This window comes from Dreissena polymorpha, chromosome 15 (assembly GCF_020536995.1).
Source record: "Dreissena polymorpha isolate Duluth1 chromosome 15, UMN_Dpol_1.0, whole genome shotgun sequence".
In the NCBI taxonomy this organism is placed as follows: domain Eukaryota; kingdom Metazoa; phylum Mollusca; class Bivalvia; order Myida; family Dreissenidae; genus Dreissena; species Dreissena polymorpha.
The window spans coordinates 29,500,684-29,524,761 of record NC_068369.1 but is presented as its reverse complement, the minus strand read 5'-3'; the positions used below and the strand labels follow the sequence as shown (position 1 = coordinate 29,524,761).

Below are 24,078 nucleotides of genomic sequence, written 5' to 3'. Positions count from 1 at the left end.
GCTCATAATTTTTTTTCAAAAAATAGATGAGCTAATAAAACGTATTCAGACAGTTTGTTGTTGTTAATCATCAACCAACCAATCATCATCATCATCTTAAGAAGGACACAAAATCGTTAATGTTTTTTTTTGTGCAATACTTCACTATATTTTAAGGCAGGATTAATATTAAGATGACTGCATAAAGACAATAAATGCCACAATATGAATTAATTTCATGCAGCTGGTATACCAGGTATTGGTAATTTCTCAAAAGCAATGCTTCTTTATGTCAACAAAATGATTTCCCAATTGCTAAGCAAAGCCTCTGAGCAAACATCATGATGAAGACTGGCTGAAAAACAAGTGCTTAAAAGGTTCATAAGGGTTTACTATTGCCATTTAGTTTCTGCTAAGTGTATAATTATATGCCTTTATAACATTATAATATATCCAGAGTTTTATCTGTACTTATTCTGACTAAAGCATATAAAACACTAATGACCAGTCTTCTTTTGTGTATATAAAAAGAAGATCTATATTTGTTTAAAGTTCCACACACATAACACTGATGTTGTTCGGGGTCATCATGAGCCTTCATGTGTTCCTGAAGGTAGCGTTTTGTCTTGAAAATGCTTCCACACTTATCACACTTGGGTGATTCCATTTTTCCGCACACATGCCGTGACAGGTTAGGCAGGTACTAATATGATTTGTTGCACTTAGGACACTTAAATGGTTTGGACCCATCATATTTTGCCCTGTGTCCATCTAACTCATTTCTATAATTTTACCCCTTCCCACATACTTCACACACAAATTTAATGTAAGATTTGTGTAGCCTTGTTCTGTGAACATTTAAGCCGCGTTTTGTTTTTAAGTGTTTTTTTTTCACATTCAATGCACGAGTAAGTGCGTAAGTTACCGTACTGTGTTTGCTCATATGATTCTTTAAGTCATAGGTGGATTAGAACACTTTTTCGCAAACAGTGCACTTTTGACCATCACTGAAATGGCTAACTAAATGTCTTTTGTATCCAGTTCAGTTCTTGTGCTATATTTGTTTTCACACATATTGCATTCATGTTTCTTCTTCTTATTGTCAACAACAATTTCAACAGAACATTCTAAGTCTAAAGGTTGCTCTGTGGCTTTTTCATTATTGTTGCAGTCAAACAATAAATTATCCGCTTGGTCTTCAGATGACACCACAAAATTCTCCTGCTCCTGTTCAGTGTCCGCAAATCCGAAAAAAACTTAGGTCGTTTGTGAAATCCTGAAATAAATTATCATATTTTAGCAATTGCCATGTGCTAATGTTCCGAAGTCATGAGCCTTTCAACTGGCACACCTTTCTTTCATGGTTACTTTACAAATGCCATGGGCATAGCAGTTGATCAAAGCAGGATAAAGTGTTCAAAATTTTTTTTAAGTTAACCAGAGACAGAGGCCCCCCTAAACAGGGCCTTAGGGCCTTGACACATGATTTTTTGTAACAAAAATGATCATATAAGTTATTCTTATCATATAAGTGTGACTTAGCCACTTAAATAAAACTTAATGTCACAGTGATCTTGACATTTGAACTAGTGACCCCAATGTCAACAGTCAGGGGTCTTCCACTGTCCAAGGCCAATACACATGTGAAGTATCAAGCCAATTGGTGAATCAGTTGACGAGTTATTGATCGGAAACTATTTCACACATAGTCTGGGATCACTTTGTAAAGTCAGGTTCTTGATCAAGCTTGAATCGATCAACCGCCTCATTCCAAAAACGTAAATATGAATTTGTTAATAAAGAATGATACAGAGATTATCAAATAGTGTGAACATTGTTGTGTTATAAATTAATGTAATGCTAGCCGCCTTGATTTCGATAACCGGCGCTTGACATGTTGGCGTTCAATGAGCGCAACCAGCAGACATCTGGTGTACCCTCTACATTAGGTTGATCACGTGCCAAATTATCGTTGATATTTTTTGTATTTAACTTGATACTGCAGCATTCTGTATTTGGTAATCGAACTTTATTTGTTATGTTTTACAACCTTGTAAATGAACAGCACGAAGCCGGTGTTAGTTTTCGGATATCTTAACCCCTTAAAGAATTACGGAGCTAAACATGTTTGACCTAAATTGACCCTTCGAAACTTGTATAACTTTGAAATCGTATACAATATCTGAAACGGACTTAAGATTTGTGCTCAGCGAGGCAGCCGTCACTTAGGAAATATTATTTGATTGATGTCCTTGAACTTTGACATTTTGACCCAGAATTTGCCCTGATGTATACATCAGGGAAAATGTTGAATTTTGGGTAAAACCGTGACCCTAGTTACATTTGATTAAGGAAATATCATTTTCTGAAATGGTCAGAAGTGGGTGGGGTAATGTTAAAAAAAATCCTTATATAAGCATTCTATATTAAGTTTGGAACAATATGTACAATTAAAATAGCATATACATTAGTGATGCATGAACCAGTTCTAATGAAATCTTTCAAAAAGAGTAATTAGTCACATTTTTTCACCTTAAAAACCACTTTCTCCTTGGGCGACCAACGTCCTTATTTTCTTATTTTCTTCATAAATACACTGATACCAGCTGGTCGCCCAAGAAGAAAGTGGTTTTTAAGGTGAACAAAATGTGATTCTTTACTCATTTTGAAAGATTTCATTAGAACTGTTTCATGTATTACTGAAGTATATGCTATTTTAACTGTGCATATTGTTCCAAACTTATGGAATGCTTATATAAGTAATTTGCCTTCAACATTACCCCACCCACTTCTGACCATTTCAGAAAGTGATATGTCCTTAAGCTATTCAGATTCATGTAAGGATTCAACGCTGAGCACAAATCCGGTGTTAGTTTTCAGATACCTTGACTCCTTAAAAAATTACGAAGCTACAGATGTTTGACCTAAATACACCTAAGTTTACTCTACGAAATGTGTATAACTTTTGAATCTCTCAAGCAAAATGGACTTCGGATTTGTGCTCGGTAATGCAGCCGTCACTTATTATTATTATATAATATTATTTGGTTGATGTTCTTGAAGTTTGACATTTTGACCCAGAATTTGACCTGATGATTCAGGGAAAATGTTGAATTTTGGTTATAACCGTGACCTTGACCCAAAACATTACGCTGTTCAGATCCATGTGAGGATTCAACGCTGAGAGCAAATCCGGTGTTAGTTTTGGGATATCTTGACCCCTTAAACAATTACGAAACTGCAAATGTTTGACTTAAGTTCACCAAAATTGACCCTATAAAACTTGTATGACGTTTGTACCTTACAAGATATCTCAAAACAAACTTCAGATTTGTGCTCAACTATACAGCCGTCCCTTAGAAAATGATATTTGGGTGATGTCTTTGAACTTTGACATTTTGACCCAGACTTTGACCTGATAGGGTAAAATTGAAATTCGGGAAACACCTTGATACACAATATTAAGCTGTTCAGATCCATGTAAGGAATCAACGCTGAGCACAAAACCGGTGTTAGTTTTCGGATATCTTGACCCCTTGAAGTTTTAAGAAGCTACACATGTTTGAACTTAATTCACCTAAGTTGACCCTACGAAACGTGTATATTTTTTAATCTTACCAGATATCTCAAAACGGACTTCATATTTGTGCTCAGCAATGCAGCCGACACTTAGAAAATGAGATTTGGTTAATGCTCTTGAACTCTTACATTTTTCCCTGAAATTTGACTTGATGATCAGGGAAAATGTTACAATTTTGGGGAAAGCCGTGACCTTGACACAAAACATTCAGCTGTTAAAATCCATGTAAGTATTCAACGCTGACCACGAATCCGGCATTAGTTTTTAAATATCTTGAACCCTGGAATTATAACGGAGCTACAGGTGTTTGACCTTAATTGACTCAACTTAAAGTGTATAACTTTTGAAATTTATAAGATATCTCAAAACGGACATCAAAAATGTTCTCAGCATTGCAGCCGTCACTTTCGATAATGAGGTATAGTTGATGTCCTTACACTTAACAATTGACTGAAAATTCGACCCGACATCAAGGAAAACGTAGAATTTTGGGTAAAACCGTAAACTGGACACAAAACAATAAGCTGTTCAGATCCATGTTAGGAGTCATCGCTGATCACTGTTATTTTTCGGATATCTTGACACCTAAATAATTACGGAGCTACAAATGTTGACCTAAACTCACCGTTCGAAACGTGTGTAACTGTTAAATCTTACAATATATCTCAAAACGGACTTCAAATTTTAGCTCAGATGTGTAGCCGTAACTAAGAAAATGAGGTTTGATTTATGTTCTTCAACTTTGACATTTTTAGCCGACATTTGACCTGATATTTACGTCAGGGAAATGTTGAAAAGTTGGTGAAACTGTGACCTTGACACAAAACATTACGCTGTTTAGATCCATGTAACGATCCATCGTTGTGCACGAAGCCGATGCGTTTAATTTCTTGTATGAATAAATATAAGTCAAGTTGAAAACATTTAAAACGCACATAATTATATATTAACCCCTTATCTGGTAATATAAAGTTGAGTATAAATAATAAAAGCCCATTAAATCTAATATCAGCTAATTCTGCAGATATGCTACATGTGTTACTATGAATCCAGCCAGTATATGAATTCGGTATATCTAATATGTGTTATATATTTTGAGGGTTTTTTTTCCCATTAAGGTAGAAACCGTGTAATGAGCTCGGCATTTTCTGTACAATTTCATAAGACTTCTTGCGATATCGTTGTAACTCGAAAAGTTCGTTTGCTTTCGGGAATTTGAATATTTTTTTATCAAACACAATTATTTTCTCGCATATTTACTTTCATTATATCGGATTTTGATACATCAAATTAATTTACCATGAAAGAAAAAGAAAGTTTTCCAATTTTAGAAATTATTATTGGGAATTCCTGGGAAACCCCCAAGGGAGATCACTTTACTCTCAAAACCAAAACACAATGACAAGCAAAAATGAATGGTAACAATCATAACAAAAAAGGACGTTTTAAATCTAAATATAAGAGAAAGGTTTCTGTTAATAATAGTAATGTGTTAGTTGAGCATAATTACAGTCACGTCTTGAATATTTGTACGTGCGCATAAGGTAATTGTCCCATTTTTAGACATAGAAAACAAAACGACAACTGGCATGGGCGTCGGATTGTGGGATTGGGCATTTTATTGAAGAGCATCCGGTCCTGTCAGTCATGTAAACTAGGACCCGTGCCACTAACATTTGACAATGTTGTGGATGAGCTACAGAAAGGGTTGGGGGCTACTTGTATGTTGTGTGTTTAAATGTTGAATGTGGTGCTGTAAACAGAGTACCATATGGAACATCACACCATATCAAATCCAGAGGGATACCCTGTTTTGAAGTCAATACAAAGGGATATACGTAAAAGGCCAGAAGTCAATTAATTATGGTTCAAACTTCCTGAAAATGTGCATATGAGTTAGTCAGAATGTGTATATTGCCTATACCATAAGCAAAGTTTGATACTATGTTATGACCATTACGGGTATTCTACCTTAAGTGCATAATAATGACTCAAGTATTGCTTTGAAACAATTCTTTGACATAATATACAATGTGGAATTTAAAATTAATGTATGTATAATTTATACATTGTAAAGGTTCCTATGAAAAATTGTGTTGCGTTAAATGAGATTACAATTCAGTTGTAGTTAGTAGTGTTAAGCAAGTTAACCAATAGGCCATTGGCGAATGAAGCAGATCAAACTAACTGAGGACAAGTATAAAAGACAACGTTTGATGTACTTACCTCTTTCCGGAGTATTTCAAGTTTCAGTCTTCTGTTTTCTTCCCCCAAGATTTTGATTTTTATCGTAATGTTTCGTTTGTGGTTCTTACCTATACTGTGCGGACTTCGGAAAATAGTTTTCTTTAAAACAGATATGTTTACTTGGTTTAGTAAGAAACTATAGATAAACTATTATAATAGTATGTTGGCAACTACGTCAAATGCATTATTTGTTCAAGCATACTCTGAATGTATAGAGTGTGTTAGAAATAACAAGATATGGTATTTTTGTTAGATTAGAATAACAAAGATTTAGAACCAGATCGCTTAAGATTCCACATAGATCAATCTAGCAAATTTAATAGTTGTGAAGCTAAATATTGAGACTACAAATTGTTGTAATTTTTTTTAAGAAAGTAATATAACTATCTTCTAAGTAACAAAATGTAAGTAGTCCTCTGATAAGTATATATTGGTTAAATAATGGGAATCAATATGAAAGAATTCCTCAACCTTGGTTCCTTCCACTCTTTGTTAGCGTCATACTATGAAAACAAATCGAGAATCTACTTAAAATAAAATAAAATACGTATGTTCAGGCGAAGCCGACATACGATCCAGTTTTTTCTAGATTGCATCCTGTTTATCGTCGGCATCCTGTTCAAAACATATATACCTTGTCTATTGTTCACGCTTGAAAAGCGCATTTTGTGGGAACAAGACAATACATAAAAAATAAGCCATTTAGAACAAAAAATAACAGTTTGTGAAGCGTTTCAAGCTTTATTTCAGCGTTTTAATGATTTAAGATTCGAATATTGATGTATTATAATGAATAATTATAGATGTTTGTTTTTTATTTGCGTTTTATCGTTAATTATCTATCTACAGGATAATTTTAGCATCGATTTGGATGAAGATGTCTAATGACATAATTATGATGATGATGATAATGTTTTCAATAGAAATGACGACGATAATGAAGATTATAATATTGCAATAAGTTATGATGATGCTTCTACTGCTGCTGCTAATGATGAGGATGGTAATGCTGATGATGATGATGATGCTGTTGATGATGGTGCTAATAACAATGCTAAAGCTGATGGTGCTATTCCTCTGCTGCTAATGATGAGTTTGATGCTGCTGTTGATGATGCTGATAATGATAATGCTGCTGCTGATGCTTCTGCGGTTTATTATTCTGATGAAGCTGCTTCTGATGATGATAACGATGCTGATGATGATGTTGATGATAGTTATGCTGCTGATGATATTAAGCTTATGCTGCTGCTGTTGATGCTGCTGATGCTGCTAATGCTGCTAATGCTGCTGCTCCTCCTGTTGTTGCTGCTGCTGCTGATGATGATGTTGATGACGAAGATGATGATAATGATGATGATGATGATGATGAAGATGATGATGATGATGATGACGATGATGATGATGATGTTGATGATGATGATAATGGCGATGACGATGACGATGATGATGATGATGATGATGATGATGATGATGATGATGATGATGATGATGATGATGATGTGTACTTCAAGATACAAAAGAGATACAATCTAAAGACTTTATATAAAACCGACGTAACAAACAAATCAGATAATAAACTGTTTAAGATAGTAACGTCTTATATAACAGGAAATAAACTTTTTGTCTTGTTCTGTCCAATTAATATTCAGGGAATTCACCTTTCACAATTTCTCCGTAATGGTTGGTGCAATTTTAATACATATTTCGTTACATCCGGCTGATCTTATTTACTAAAACATAAAGTTTGCGGATGTGTTTCCTAGCGTAAACAACATAACTATTATCGTAACATATTACCAACTGCTTACTTGTCTATATAAGCACGCATGTTAACAGTATTGTTTCATTTTCTTACAATTTACAATGAACACTTCACTGATTGTGGTGTTTGTGGTCTTCGGGACGTTTATCATAGGTAACTGTTTTATATTCGTGTGTTGGTTTTAATCATATTGTAATATATCCGAGAGGTAATAATTTATAATGCACAAAATGTATATAATGTATTTATTTATTTATTTATTTACATGCATTAATTTATTTGTTTATGTATTTATTTATTTATTTATTTTTATAATGATAAAGACCTGTTTTCAAGTTGAGTTCTTAATTTAATACTCACAGTTTTTATGATATAAATAATCGTCGGATGTCTACCAAAATTAAGTTGCATTGTGAAGAATATTTTTCAATGCATTTTAAACTTGTTATCTTGATGATGGGCGATAGAATGTGAATGATATTAAAAGACATTTAAAAGACATTTGAACTTATTATTTGATGAGCATCTTGAAACTAGTGACGGAAAAACAAAGATTCACAAAAATTAGTTTCCTGTTTTTATATTTTATAAGGGACCCATCATTGTCATTCTTAAAAGTGGTCCCTTAACACAGACTTGTCCCTTTTCATATTTTATTTCTTTTACTAATATTTATGCGAGATACCATAAATAGGACATTTCATAGAAATATTACGTTTACTCGCTTGACTAAATGTATGAATATTATGCAGCCCCAACCGTGACAGCGGATTGCGCAAGGTTTTGTGACCCTTCTCCATGCGCTGGCTACGTATGTGTGTCCCAACCAAATCTGACGTGCAGGTAAGTGATCAAGTGTAGCCAATATCTTATATCCGTATTATGCGTCATTATACAAGACGTGATAGTGTGAAGTAAAACACATCGGTGAGCTGTTTGAAAATAAAGCAAACTTGGTATTGTCTTGCTTGACCATTATGTTCCTAGTTTTGTTATGTTTTGCTGCGTTCACACGTATTACATTATTACATTTATTCACTCTAGCCATTTGAAAGATATAAATATTGAAGATCTTGTTTAGTCATATGTTATTTACTTAAATTGAAACCCACTTATATACAAATAAAACATATATGTATAAATAGAAAATGTACTGTATCTATACATCGCTTAACAGATGTTCGATTTTCCGTCCAGATCCGTTTTAATATTTACAACATCAACAACACTAACTTGCAAAAATTCTCCGTAAACCAGTCCTTATCACATGTATCAATTCACACACAAGCACATACTTTTCAAAGCCACCGCACAATAAAACATAAGCTTATAGCATCCAACAGTTCTAAATATCATTAGTATGGACGAGTTAATATGTTCCTTGAGTATGAATAGTTCTATGATCTTCTTTTCTGTACAACAGAAATCGCAACTGCAGTTGTATACGTTCCTGGTCTAATGGGGCACGAAATATACCGTGCTTGAAAGAACAACGTATCGATTGAAGTAAGTCTAACATACATACATACATACATACCAGATTTTATATATATATATATAGCTTGTGTTGTATTTACAATGCATTTATTAAGTACAATATCATATTCGTAAAAATTAATTATTGTTGAAATAATTAGCTTCGGACAGCGTCGGAAGAACGACGTATTCGTGAGAACTACGTCCTTCTTCCGAAGCTGCCCGAAGCTTATTTCGCGTTCATTCGTAAACATTCGGATATCGTAGCGTGAAATTTCACAAGGAAGGTATTGTGACACAAACAAAAATGAAACGAGCATTTTGTATTACATTAAAATTATATTACAAGACCATATCTAGCGTTGAAATGTTGGTTATTACTATAAGGAACATTGATTTTGATGGGTTTACTTTATTTTTCGAAATAGTGTATGAAATATACGTTAATTTTGAGTGTTTATGGGCTTTTTATTCATCGGTAGACCGTTTTTGTTTCAAATCAACGAGGAGGTGTTTAAAAAACAGATAACGGTTCTGGTCCTCCATGCGTGTCCAAGGTGAAATTCCTTGTGGATCCGTGTAAAGACAAGCGATGCCTCGATGTGCCTCACGTAACTTGCAGGCATGAAATGTAGTTGCGATCTTTCGGAATGTTTTCGATTAAAGTCACATAAATACTCAAAATAAACGAATATTTCGTAAACTAAAGCATAACATAATGCTAAGCCATAACACAAAAGTGTTATTTATAGTAATAGCCACACTTTCAACGTTATATGTGGTTTGGTAACTTAGATTTAACGAGATATAAAATGCCTGTTTATAGTTTGTGTGTGTCGCAATATATTCCATGTGAATTTTAGGCGACGATATCCGAACATTTACGAGCAAGCGCGAGGTTGACTTCGGGCAGCGTCGGAAGCACGACGTAGTTCTCGTGAGCTGCCCGTAGCCGTAAATGTTTGGATATCGTCGCAAGACATTCACATTGAATATACTGTCATACAAAAAATAAAAACATTTTTACCATACCACATCTATCGTTGCAATTTTGGCTACTGCTATAAGGAGCACTGATGTTTTATGTGTTAATTTTATTTTTCGAAATCTTTTACGAAATAATAGTTTATTTTGGGTATTAATGGGCTTTAAATAATTATATTAGTATTTGTCAATGCGATAACAGTTTTAAGGATATTTTGGTCACGGGTGTTGATTTAAAAACGGCTTTGCATGATATGTTATTTTCCTTCCCTGATCCCAGCTGCACCTATACCAATTAACCTTTAAAGCCAGTCGCTCAAGAAGAATTTTTCACAATGTTAAATACGAACAATATAACCTTTTGTTTGTAGTATTTCATAATAAAAGGCCGGTGATTAGAAATATTACAATTATACAATTTTAAGAGGAATAGATTTTTTTGCTCTATTTGCTTTATCTCATTGAACATCCGAAACAACTGGCGATTATTAACACGATTAAACGCATTATGAATTATTTATGATTTACTCATAAAATTACTAAAGGTATTATTACCATGCCATTATGTTGGCAACCATCAACCTATACTGTTAGCTGCTGGAAGCTTGTATCCTGATTTCCGTAAACCTTTTGCATACGATACGTACATTGCTTAGCCGCACATCTTTTGAACACGACATTGACATAGCATGTTTCATATTCTTGTAAACGACTTCACATAATGAGGCCATGTTGGTTGAAATATGTACTAACATGATTTAAATAAAACAATATGTCGTACATTTGTTACAGGGCCAGCTAATGTGGAGGTTGCAACGCAGATTGGTACAATGCCAAGCGTGTAAAAACAGAGTGCTTAAATGAAATACCGGCTAAAATCAAACAACCGCTTATCTATGGAAATTCCGAATTACTTCAATAAATAATATATATCAGTAGTAACTGTTTTTTTAATTATGAGTCTTTGAAACAATTTTGCAATTTTTTGAAAACAATATTGATTTACTTGTTAAATGCGATCGTCGTTGGAATGTATCTGAACATAAAGTATTATTGTACGAATATTTGTATGTTTTAGAAACAATGCCACACCAAGTTGAACTCATATTTTCACAGCAAAACCGTGCATCCTATACGTTAAGCAGAGAACTAGAATTTTAATGGTTATATGTAACCTTAATCGATTTAGAAATGTGCAGGAGAAATCGAGAATGCTGGCGAATAAACGTTAAATCGAAATCGAAAAGTGTTTTTTCCAAATATTATTTAAAAAGTAAAGTATATCTGTGTTGGTACCGGCAATTGAAAGGTTAAATCGATCCACTAGAAAAAATATGTTGGTGAACGTTTACGCAATAACATTACATATGTGTTGTTGTTTAAAGTAATTGATGCAATCAATGATTCGATGCTGATCAATGGCATCATTAGTTAATATTTAATTTGATTAAGAATTTAATTATGTGCGTCTTCAACGTGCCAACAATTCGGTGTGTTACGCATCTGAAGCTAGTATTTCCAGCGATAACGTCTGCTCAATCATTTAATTAACGCAATGATGTACACCATTATTTATTTATTTTTCAGCTATTTTCAGCTGTTTGAGTACCTTTTCTTTTGGTCTTTTGTATTCTAAATTAGGGAAATATTTATTATTGTGTTCGTCTCCCTCAAACAACTCTGCTTTTGCTCGTATCAAGGAGCCTTTGATTTTTTCCTCATTTATAGCATTAAAACTATCCTTTTCTATTTTTTTTAAGTTTGTAGTATTGTTACGTATTTCGGGTTATTTTTCATTATTTTTTCAATATTAAGTTTTTTGGTTTCTGTATATGTGTCCCTTTCAATACTGTGTTGCTTTCTGTATTATGAGTCTTTATGGTCAATCACTGATCTACCCTGTATTAATTCTCATAAAATGTAAGAAGTATTTTTTAGTTAAAATCAACTACTTCTTTTATTAAAATATCAATCAAATGTGTTTACTCCTGCCAAAAAAACGTTTGATTAATTAGTTTAACATTGTCACGACCCCTTGTTTAAGTATCAAACAGAATGATGAGTAAGACAAATGAGTGATCTGATTTGAAACCGGGATTTATAGTACAGTTTATTGCGTGGCTAGTCAGGGAAGTCGCCAATAGATAATCGAGTCTGCAAATATTCGGGGGTATGAATTGGAATAGCATGTACATTCCTTTGAATTTGGATTGAAATTTCTCCAATTATCATCTAAACCTTGTTTTCTTGATCTCATCAATTGTATCAGTGCCCTTTGTATAGGTATTCTGGATTTTCGTAATTAAGAAGTTGTCTCCCATTCGGGAAGGTATCACGAGTATCCCGGGTAAAAAGCGGTCCGTCTAAAATGCGAATATGACTCCTATCCGCGGATTGACCGAAAAGTGCGGACATGGACGAATAGAGGCAATATCGACACTTTTTCTACAATGTTCAATAAAAAGATACACAATATGTGTTAAATATGTTAGTATTGTCTCAAAATATAACAATTTAATAGACATTATCATTTTTCTAACATAATATCACTTTAAAATCGATAATCCACCGAATACAAGAAATGTCATCTATATATTATAGTTTATTAGTACGTACAAATATGCATGTCACTTTATTTATTCAAATGAACACAGGATATCGTAGTGCTACATTTAAATGTTTCAAAAATGATTATAACCATTATAGTTGCGCTGTTATTGAAAAGCAATGCATGTCCAGCTAAAATTTTAGATTTTTCGTTAATATTATGTTTTATAAGTGAATGTAACAGCTGTAATATTGATCTTTAAAATATAGGCTTCGTATTTTAACTTTTCGGGATATTGAATATGAACTGTTGAAATATTAACAAAAAATATAAAACTTTTGCGGAAAATGCATTGCTTTTCAATAACAGCGCAACTATAATGGTTATAATCATTCTTGAAACATTTAAATGTAGCACTACGATATCCTTTGTTCATTTGAATAAATAAAATAACGTGCATATTTTTACGTACCAATAAAATATAATATATAGTAACAATCAAATATAATATATTTTAATATGCATATTAAATACATATTGTGTATTTTTCATTGAACATTCGGTCTTTTCGTAATTAACGTCGAGCAAGAGTTGTCGTTCGTGCGTGAATGTATTGTTTACTTCCGCAGCCAATTGTATTAACCTTGGTTAAAAATTACCATAGTAAATAAGTAACCAAGGTTAAAATCGTAGTTAAGATACCATGGTTAATTTTTACTTGTATAAAGCTTTTAACCACATGGTAAGCTAACCATGGTAAATACTTATTTTTAACCCAAGTTATTTTTCCCATAATTCCGATTTTGTATTTCCGTAAACATTACCAAACGATATCTAGGCAAAACAATAATAATGGCGGATATCGATTGCGATAGAAAAAAATCAAAAATGATGAGTCCGATGGAGATCGAGGTCATTCGAGAGTTTATGTTTGACAATATCAATCAAATGCAAGAATCCCACAGCAACGGTGGCCCCGGAGCCGCGAGGAAAGTGCGTTTGCTGTGGGAGCAATTGACTGAAAAGGTCAACGCAGTTGGAAACGGTCCGCGGACAGTAAACCAAGTGAAGATGAAATGGAACAACATGGTATTATATCAACGTTATATATTACTTAATTTAATTTTAAATATATTCAATGTATTGTACAGTATAAGATTTGATAAACGCACGACTTTAGGTCGAGATGCTTTAATACCTTGTCCTAGTTAATTTTCCTTCAAATGTCATGATTAAAATACAACTAACAATTCTTTATTGATTCTACCAATACGACTAATCAGGATTTTGTTATTATATCTTGTAAGCTGTCGTGTTTGCGTCACACAAGCTTTATATTATACAGAAAAAGAATGCAAAGAAAGAAGTAACTGACCAGAAGCTAGGGTTGGCTGGTACTGGCGGCGGCAGAAAGTTGCCAGAAATGACGAAGACGTCGGCGGCAGTGTCGGAGCTATTCGCGGGCTCCGCCAGTTTTCACGGTGTTAGCGATGACGCTGACACTGCTATATTTGGAGGTGCGTGTTGTTCAATTAAATTCGATACACTGTAATTACAAAGAAGTCTTTAATCCAAGTTTTCGAAACATCGTAGCATTTTTCCACTTTTGCTTACATTGAAACATTTGATAAACACTTGGATTCATTTGTTTCAGATTTATCATCCCAGGCTGCCTACGATGCGCTTGTGGACTTGGTCCCACTTATTGAAGCGGCAAAAGTTGGATCCTCCTTGTTCCTGGACTGTCAGGGCAGCAATGGCCACGCAACGGAGACGCCGCAGGTCACAGACGAACCAGCGATCGTCCCCGTTGATGGTATACACATACAAATTCCACCTTACTTCGATTCCAAAATGTGTTCATTCCTATAAATTTTAATTCGTCCATATAACCGATGTCAAATAATAGAACTGCCATACAATGACCCATCCACATCTACAATTAATGCTCCTTTTTATTGAAATAATTTAACACTAAAATTGCCCAACACGTATATTAAGACTAAAATTTCCCCACACGTAACATATGAATATCAAACACAAGCTCTTGCACATGTCCACTGCGCAAATTCCAATTTTCAAATGAATAAGCATATGCCAGTCGTTCCGTTAGGTTTAAATGGACCGTTTAAAAACGGAGGGATTGCTGGTAAATATTTTTAAAATGCCGACTAGAAATTTTAAGACTGCGGTATTACTTTCACGTGGATATGCTGTAGATATATTTTTGTCTGTGTTTATAATACTTGTTTGTTATTGAATGATTAACAAATGTGAAATTTATGATTACACAATGTGCCGGGTACCCTTTCTACCTTATGAGATTTGCAGATGGACTCACCCGTGTAGGCCATATATGCGGCAAGAGCATTACACAACGGGGGCGCGCAATGGGGTATTTTTTTTATTTCGACATGTATTTTTCAGCAACAGTTCCAGTGTCTGATGTGAAGTTCGTTGCCACTAAAGTTAGTGAACCGACAAAGAGTACGTAGAACCAAATCAAACACATCAATGAGTTGCAGAACAAAAATGACAACTGAGCATTTTAGTATAATTTAATTGACCGAAAATTCGGACGCAACATGTCACAATAGTTATAACAAAAATGTAAAGTGTAGAATGCTATCAATGTTATAGACCAGTCTTTATTAATTAATAAGGATAATCTTTGGAAATGTAATATTTATAAATATTTTAAAAACAACAACAACAATAGCATACACTGTATTTTTGGAATAAAACTTATTTTATCAATGACATTTTTATTGATACACATAAGCTGTCACCACTCCCTTTGATGTCAATATACACTTGAATGATATTAAAATCATGCGTATGTAAGTGTACATATGTCTTTCAGAACCACAAAAGAACGTTGCCACCGGCAAAAAAACTGCCAAAAGCAACATTACGGTACCTGCCAAGTGCAACATTACGGTACCTAACCCAAGGTTAGTAGGAAATCCAGTTATGAGAATCTATTAACCGACAAAGCTTTCAACCGTTATCTGGGAAAAGTAGCAAAATGTATTTTTATTGTTCTTACTAACCCAGGTTGGACAATCAAATTCATAAACCTTTAATTATGAAAATACAATCATTATTGTTTTCACCCCATAAAAATGATCTATCAGCGTAATCGTAATAACAAATCACTGTAAAGCTAAATGAAATGAAATGAGATGACCTAACCAATGTTTGATCCGCCACTGCTAGAAATGTCTATAATGGCATTATGTTTAACGAACACGCGGTATTTCACACACAAAACAACTTACACAAACAAATGCAAATGCATTGAAAAATGAAATTCACACGTACTTGTATACAATTTTCAGATCCTTAAAAGAAATGCAGCTGGCATACTTCCAGCACCAGAACAGCCTGTCAGTGGCACAAGAGGCCTATTACTTGAAAATGGCATCGCTGGCGGATAAATTGAATGTGCTAGCTGACATTGCAATAGACAAAATACACAAAAATGAATGAAATTTATATATGTCTACGCTTTCAGGCAATGTTTTACTAGTTTATGTTTACATGTATTCTCATTTACTTTTTTGAATTTCATATTGTTTTTGTATGATTGCAATTATGTATAGTGTCTCGTACAATTTTATTCATTCAGCCATTAATTCATGTAATTAATGGCGATGTTTTAGAAAATATCAATAACATTACATAAAGTAATTGGCAACAATTGTGTCCCGAACTCGTCTGCCATCATTTGCCGCTTGAAACATGTCGCCTTGTGGTACGTCATCCAGCTGTTCTGGATCCATTGGTGGTTCACCCCACATCAATCTCAAGTTGTGCAGTACGGCACAGGCTATCACAATTCGCGTGACCTTGGTGGGTTTCATGCGTATCTGACATTGTGCACGAATGTTATGTAAGCACACATATTTAATGCATTTTAACGCTTCAAAATAGCAATCTCAAAATATCAATGTATAATTAAATATCTATAGACAACAAAGAGACGTGCGTTTATTTAACTACGAGATGCACGAATTTAATCGGCATCGACGTGTAAATATGTATGAGCGTGTGAAAATAATGATATTATCTGATAAAGTAAGAAAAAATGAAAATGTATACCACGTATGACGACAAACTAAGAAAAAAATATAGCAGCATGAAAATCAGCTGTATAAAATACGTATTTAACTGTCATTGTAAACAAATTTAATTTATAAATGACGATACCCAACAATAAGCCTTTCTAATCTTTCTTCACTGTACAATTCAAAATTATACCTTTTTTAATCAATGTATATAATATGGGAATACATACCTCCCCATGGAGTACATGGAACGTCCTTTTCCAAACTCCAAAGGCTCTTTCTATGCAATTCCGTGTGCCGATGTGAGCGGTATTGTATCTCTGCTGAGCATCTGACACTGAGAAGTAATACATGATTTTCTAAAGTATATCACTTATCATGTTAAAATTGACATTTCATTTTATATAAAAACATTCATTTTATATAACTACATGTGCAAATAAAATGAAGGGATTAAGTATGTCATTGCAGGGTACTGTGTTACTAAGCTACTTAAGGCCCAATCTCACTATGATGCCGTTGGATCCCCGGTGCGTCAACCGAGACTCTACCGGGAGAAACCGGGGACCACCGGATGAACCGGTAACAAGCGGGACGGCACCGTTGCTCCACCAGGGCCCATTAAGACCCCGGCAGAGCTACGGCCGGTGGTGCCAATGTGGAGCCCCGGTAAATGCCGGCAGAGTCCCGGTAAATCGGCGCTCTGCCGGGACGCCACCGCCATTCACCGGGGCATTACCGGGGTTAAACCGGGGCGTAACCGTATCTCTGCCGGCGTATGCCGGTATTGCCCCTGTGAGTGCCGGCGGAGTTACGGGCTCCATCGGGGCGTAACCGGCGAAAACCGCTGCTCTGCCGGGGCTTCGTCGGGATGTACCGTACCTAGTCCTGGGTTGAACGGGACTTTGCCGGGTTGTTGACCGGTTCAACCGGGGTGACACCGGGGAATTGTGTGACCGCGTTAAAAAAGATACAAAAAATCATCCAGGTTATCGCTGGTCGACCGGCGTTAGCAAACCGGGATGGACCTGGGCTCTACCGGAAATTGTGAGACTTGGGCTTAGTGCATTATTCGATTACGCATATATTCGAAAGTCAGTATGGTCTCTTTAAATTGAACTGAACATTCCAAGTAACAAATGAATTGCCTGTACCTGAAATAAATGAAATCCAATTAATTAAAAATTAAGTCTTAGGCTTGCGTAAGTAGTTTAGTAAAACGGTACCATGATACACAAATAAATTAATACGTATAAGAAACAGTTGTTCATTGTTAATTAAATGTGAACTCGCTTTACCTGGCTGCATGAAGGGAGTCATCAAAAAAGGACGACACGGATAACCGCTGTCACCCAGTAAATATCCACGCTCAGGATCTGGAAACAATATATTAAAGCAAGTCATTTCAGCGATTTGAATTTACGTAAAAATATATATAATCTTACTACATGTATTTAAAACTGGACATTCAAAGGATTTAAGAAAATAAACTAGTTCAATGTTAACAATAAAATATGTGTCATCATTTTATTTTGGACATTTTGGTAATGTATAAAGGGTTGATTATCTGTAAGTGGTACATCAAATGGGAAACTTCAAGTTGACAAAAAATTAACAGAAAGGAAATTGACACTGAAGTAATACCTTGATGGTGACTGGCCAAATGCTGTCAAATGTTAGACATCCGAAGAATGTGCGAGTCGTGACAGCATCCAGGCCAACATGCGTTTATGCTAGTGAACATCCCTGTATAGTAATAAAAGTATTAAATCTGGGTAAAACCGCGTTTAAAATAATATAGGTTGATTGTGATCGTTTATTGCTCTCGTAATGAAATATCTTCATTAATTTATTATAAACCATGTACACTTAGTATATTAGAATATTACAGTGAATATGATTTTAATTGATAGACGTTGAATTCAGAAAATGATTTGCGAAACCTTCAAACTATTCAAGTAAACATAGCCTGTATAAGTTGAAACAAAATAAATCCATATACTGTCCTTTAAAATGTAAATAATGGCACACAACCAAAACAAAAATCCCTGTAAGGCACCTCAATTAATTCTACAATCGTGTCATGATGACGCGTGTCACGATGACGTATACTTGTACGCGTGTATGAGATTTTACTCAGAATTAAATGAAATGTACACGGAATGGACCTACAGTGATTTATCAGGGACATTAATGTTGAAGAGGATCTTTTGTGTTTGAGATATAATTTATTTGATACTTAAAGATTTAAATCAGATTTTGAAGTTCGGCAATATTTATGGCACTGTTGAAAGGATCAGTGAATCATCTATATTGCTGTATTTACAGCGGCTCGTGAACACATTTGTTCCTAATCATGCATGGTTTAAAGAGTGAAATTGGAGCAACCAGTTTAAAAATAAATCAGTGTTATTTTAATTTTTCAAATGAATAAGCATACCACTGCATAGACAGACATAAATTCATCTCACCTTTATGGTCGCACGTTGCCTGCACATTGAGGGAGTGGAAACCTTTCCTATTTACATAGGACGGTTCGTCCTCACCTCCGGGAGAAATTATTCGTACATGGGTGCAATCAACACAACCGATGACTCCCGGGAAGCCCCTCATTGCGAAAAAACCAGCCATAACGCGGCGTCGGTCAGCGTCCGTCAATGGAAACTTGATCACAGTGTCTTTCAGTGCGAATAAACAGTCAGTCACGTTCGTCACCACCCGGGACACAGTAGCAATGTCTACGCCGAAGGTATCACCAATAATTTGAAGAAATGCCCCAGACGCAAGAAACCTCAATGTCAGAAGGAGTTGTTGCCGTACGGTCAGCGCCTTGTTCCGTCGTGTCGGTCTTTGAAGCGACGGCTCCAACAGTCGTACAAGTCTGTCAATGTTGTCAGAAGAAAACCTGTACCTCCGGCGCACCTCATCGTCCGTCAAGTCCGTCTCCTGTCGGTCAATTCGCCTGAATTGTCGAGGTCTGCGTCGTCTGACCAAGTGAATGTCGGCCATCTTTGTTGTGGTTAAACACGCTTACCATGGTAATGAAGGTGGGTAAAAATTAACCATGGTTAGTGCGTGTTTAAATTTCGTTAAATCGTTTATACAATTGGATTAACTTAACTACGGTTCATTTTAACCATAGTAAAAGTATTTACTATGGTTAAATCGTTTATACAATTGGCTGCGGCCGGTTGTCAAAAGTTATAAGCGCGTAAATTTCAACAAAGTTAGAATGGATTTTATAATAAACATCGGCGAATTTAATTCCAATAAATAATAAAACAACTGTCGAGGATGTGTTGAAATATTCCAAAGTAGAAATTCAAGCGTTTTTACGCGCAAATAATGTTAAAATTAGTGGAAGCAAGTTGACACTTGCCCAACGGGTAGTAGATACGATCGGATCGCGGTGTGACATTGTGTCGGAATTTGCACCACAGTCGTCATCTTCTGGTGTTGAAACTCCCGAAATAGCTGAGCTCCAACAGGGCTCGAATTAAGCACTCGCAAACAGGCCATTTGCGAGTACATTTTAAAAAACACGTCTAAAATGCGAGTGCAACATTTAGATACTCGCCATTTTTTGCGAGTTGGGGAAAAAACAAACAAGGTGCTTAAAGATCTTGGATTAAATACAAGATTTGTTCGCCGATCGAAAGTCTTCCGACCAAGTACGAAAATAATTAAACCCCGTCTAGTTTCGATCTAAAAATAGATCTGAAAATTGGAATTACCCTAATTTGCATAATGTATTTCAGCGGTTACTTCCGTTCTAGCAGAAATAATTTTACGAAATATTTTTTAAAATATATTTACGCTCTGCACTGTATCTTTCTGCCGATATAGTTAGTAAAGAACATTGAAAATTATATTATTGCAATTGAAAGTATGTTATTCCCTTCTTAAGTGAAAATTGGCGATAGTTATTCAGTATGAAGTTTTTTTTAAAACGAAGCTCATTTCGTTAATTCCTCATTCTTATAAATAGACGGAACACGTTTAGCAGACGATTTAAAAACTCAAAAATGTCGTCTACTAAAAAAATAACTAGCTTTTTTGTGGCGAATTCCTCCGTCTCCTCTGTGGAAGACAAAAAAGCCGAGGCCGAACCAGATAAAAAGAAATGCCAAAACAGTTAAGAAATGGGAAGACGAGCTAAAAATAACTTTGAACACGGAGAGAGACCAAGACGGCAATGTGTGTAAGATGTTCTGCGATTCATCTGATTGGTCTCTACCCCCTCAGCAATGCTGAGTGTGAAAGATGCTTTTCTGTTATGAAAAGGATAAAAAGTGATTGGCGATGTTCACTAAGCACTGAAAGGATGGACCAATTAATGCGAATCTCTATCAGAGATAATGAGGGGTTCCAGCCACGCAGAGCTGTGAATAGGTGGTGGATCAGTGGCAACAGTAGCAAAAGGCCAGATGTCGCCCCATATGGACCGAGGCATTAACTTTGGATGATATAACTGATATAAAAAAAAATACTCTTTACACTCAATTGTGTTACAATGTTGCTTTGAAGTTTTTAGTTAAAATAAACATAGGTCCATCCTTTCAGTGCTTAGTGAACATCGCCAATCACTTTTTATCAACCAAAGGATGCATTATTATGAAAACTTGTATTGCGAGTTGGAAATAAAAAATGCGAGTTGAAATATTAACAACTAGCAATTTTTTGCGAGTTGAAAAAAAAAAGTAATTCAAGCCCTGCTCCAAGCAGGATGGACTGGGACCTATCTCATTTCCCTACAGTGAAGCTTAGCGACATCGAGAGCTACTTACTGCACAGTAGCCACCGCACAGAAGATGCCGAAAAAATGCAGTGCTACAGACAATACATCAGGGGTCTCAAATTTTATAAAATTGTTTAACATCAAAAAAAATCTGACATTTGCATTTTTAAGTTTTTGTCTGTGCCACTGCTTTTTAATATTAAAAAAGCTCATAGATGATTTTTTTACACTTGCAGGTCTTTATTGTGGGGAATTCGGTACTTGACCGTACTTTGCACTATGAATTCATTCTCGTTATTCCAATAATAATGATTATATTTTAGTTTTTCACTACCAAACTTGGAAAAAAACAATGTTTCATCAGTGAATTCAGTGTATTTTGCAATATTTTATCTTAATATCCGCAGTATTTTGATAAATAATTAAAAGTAATGGGGATTTTGGTTATTACGGGTATTTCGGTAGTTCTACACACCGCATTTTGAATCAAACAATAACACATTTGTAATAGAATTTTCAAAATTAAGATAAATACCAAAAGTTTTATCGAAATATGTCATAATTTCAAAAATATGGGGTTGGCTGAATTTATAGGAATGGGTGAAACTATAGGCAGAAGGATACTTGTATTTACCCTTTTTGCATGTGGACAACCAGTGATTACAAAACATGCTACATATCTATTACTTACGAATGCAAATGTAGGGCAGAGGTGACTGAAATATTTTCTGGAATGGGCTGTAATATGGTACGCTCCTTTCTCTCATGATTTGGAAGAACTCTGCGCTGAGGTAAATTCTCAGTCGGAACTTTTTTACGATTGACAGAGTTAAGTTCGATGACGTCTGCAAAGTGGTCCGAACATACCCGTGTGTACAACGTTGGGAACCAATTCTTCCGGCTTATTGCCATTACCCAAGCTTTTCTTGTACATGGGTCCTACGGCATTTTATGTAAAACCACTTTCTTTGAAAATTTACCCACTCTGCCGCTGAAATTATGGCACTCAAAGATAGAGCAGTAGTCTTTCCCCATTGTTTATATTGACAACGGAAGTGGGTATACCTTCCCGCTAGAACGACAGCTCTGTTTACACGGAATTACGAAAATCCAGAATTGAAATGAACATTGCAGAAAAAGTGTCGATATTGCTTATATTCGTCCATATCCGCACTTTTCGGTCATATCCGCGGATATGAGTCATATACGCATTTTAGACGGACCGCTTTTTACCCGGGATACTCGTGATACCTTCCCGAATGGGAGACAACTTCTTAATTACGAAAAGCCCGAATTATTTCCACCACTGCCCTTGTCTTTTATAAAATCTTGCATGGCCTCGAAGTCACCACCAACTATCGTCGAGAATGAATCCAGGGGTGGTATTCCAGAAACATCTTAAGTCATTTCTTAAATATTGTCACGTAAGTTCAAAATTACAATGTTTTATATTTCTTTGTCACATAAGCAAACACATGTTGTGTTGATTTTGCTCAAATTACTTTGCCATAATTATGTTATTTTAATATAAATCCTGATGCCAAACTATTGCAGTTTCAACTGAAACACTTGAGATTGAAAATTTCAGATTTAAGGATAAGAATATAATTTAACTTAAGGTAGTGCACCTCTAATGGGCACATATCCAAATATAATCTAATTAATTATTTTCTTAATCAGCATCATTTCACTGAACTACATGCAAATTTGTAGGTAGGCTTTCCATGCTTTTTAAAAAAATATACCGATTTTTTCAAAACCACCCCCACGCTCGGCTTTTGTCCAGTTTATTTTTCACCCCTGTGGTATATAAAAGTTCCATAATTCATTCAAATTTCCAAATATGGGCATGCAGTTGGTGTGTACAGATGCTGTAAAGGTGTTTAAAGTTTAAACAAGATGAAATAAGTATTCTTTTACAGACATTTATTTTTTACAAATTTTTATCTATGGAAGAGCACCATGAAATGTAAGTGATTTCAGCCAAGTAAAAATTGGGTCGGTTAAAAACAAAGTGTCATAAAATTCAAAATAGTATCATTTAAGTCATATTTTAAACTTAGTTTTTATAGAAACACTATATACAGCAAAAATACCAAGAACTAGACAGATTTACCGTTTACTTTTTGAAATAAAAATGCAACATGCATGGTTCGTATTTTCAACAGTAAATCACCCAATTTCGCCATAACGTTGTTTTAATTTTAATAATTGAAAAATGTGCATAAAAATTGCAACATATTTAACAATAAATATAGCTTATATGCCATATTAAATCAAATTACGTTAGAAAATAAATAAAACGCGTCGCAAAAAAGTATACGTCGTCGGCAGGATTCGAACCTGCGCGGGAATATCCCAAAAGATTTATAGTCTATCGCCTTAACCACTAGGCTACGGCACCTAATAGTAGGCTCTTCAACCTTCGAAGAAATCGCGGGAAATCATTAGAGGTGCACTACCTTAAGATGCTTCTGGAATACCACCCCAGGTAAGCAATAGTATTTTTAAGTGTTTTAGCATGATCTTCGTATTATTTTGTGCGTAAATGTTTACAGTCGCTATCATGTTATTGCATAGTAGTGTTAAAACATGAAGTATTCCCACTTTTTTTGATTCTCCTTTTCCTAAACGTTTGTTACTTTGGCCTCTTTAAAAAAAATGCCCGGGCCGCATTGTCTATTTTTTTATC

At 35.0% G+C, this 24,078-nt stretch overlaps 2 protein-coding genes, 1 long non-coding RNA gene and 1 other non-coding gene across 5 annotated transcripts; 2 read left to right on the top strand and 2 right to left on the bottom strand.

Annotated features, from left to right (window-relative positions):
• Positions 1–7,586: 7,586 nt before the first annotated feature.
• On the top strand, positions 7,587–10,968 carry LOC127861028 (uncharacterized). The gene is made up of 4 exons (XR_008040030.1): positions 7,587–7,723; positions 8,323–8,413; positions 8,994–9,076; positions 10,823–10,968. It is a non-coding gene; the product is annotated as an uncharacterized LOC127861028 (long non-coding RNA).
• A 2,293-nt stretch (positions 10,969–13,261) lies between these two features.
• LOC127860397 (uncharacterized) lies at positions 13,262–16,098 on the top strand. Of its 2 annotated transcripts, none has more exons than XM_052398453.1 (6): positions 13,262–13,643; positions 13,924–14,095; positions 14,233–14,394; positions 15,006–15,065; positions 15,442–15,532; positions 15,920–16,098. In XM_052398453.1, the coding sequence occupies exons 1-6, from the start codon at positions 13,431–13,433 to the stop codon at positions 16,068–16,070; spliced, it is 849 nt and encodes a 282-aa protein (XP_052254413.1). In that variant the 5' UTR covers positions 13,262–13,430; the 3' UTR covers positions 16,071–16,098. The 2 variants fall into 2 exon arrangements, with proteins under 2 accessions (XP_052254413.1, XP_052254412.1); XM_052398452.1 differs by having other exon boundaries at positions 13,262–13,667.
• A 111-nt stretch (positions 16,099–16,209) lies between these two features.
• On the bottom strand, positions 16,210–18,029 carry LOC127860399 (putative nuclease HARBI1). Its single transcript, XM_052398454.1, has 3 exons — positions 17,947–18,029; positions 16,879–16,985; positions 16,210–16,450 (listed from the first exon to the last, which is right to left on the bottom strand). The coding sequence occupies exons 1-3, from the start codon at positions 17,966–17,968 to the stop codon at positions 16,259–16,261; spliced, it is 321 nt and encodes a 106-aa protein (XP_052254414.1). The 5' UTR covers positions 17,969–18,029; the 3' UTR covers positions 16,210–16,258.
• Positions 18,030–23,708: 5,679 nt separating this feature from the next.
• On the bottom strand, positions 23,709–23,790 carry Trnay-aua (transfer RNA tyrosine (anticodon AUA)). The gene has a single exon. It is a non-coding gene; the product is annotated as a tRNA-Tyr (tRNA).
• Positions 23,791–24,078: the final 288 nt, after the last annotated feature.

What these genes read in the sequence shown, in the direction of transcription:
- LOC127860397 (XM_052398452.1), top strand. Translation starts at nt 13,431, where the DNA reads ATGGCGGATATCGATTGCGATAGAAAAAAATCAAAAATGATGAGTCCG. An exon ending in AGATGAAATGGAACAACATG is followed by an intron (nt 13,668 to 13,923) that starts GTATTATATCAA and finishes TATATTATACAG; the next exon opens with AAAAAGAATGCAAAGAAAGA. An exon ending in AGCGATCGTCCCCGTTGATG is followed by an intron (nt 14,395 to 15,005) that starts GTATACACATAC and finishes TGTATTTTTCAG; the next exon opens with CAACAGTTCCAGTGTCTGAT.
- LOC127860399 (XM_052398454.1), bottom strand. Translation starts at nt 17,968, where the DNA reads ATGACTCCCTTCATGCAGCCAG. An exon ending in GACTCCCTTCATGCAGCCAG is followed by an intron (nt 16,986 to 17,946) that starts GTAAAGCGAGTT and finishes ATTACTTCTCAG; the next exon opens with TGTCAGATGCTCAGCAGAGA. An exon ending in TCCATGTACTCCATGGGGAG is followed by an intron (nt 16,451 to 16,878) that starts GTATGTATTCCC and finishes GCACAATGTCAG; the next exon opens with ATACGCATGAAACCCACCAA.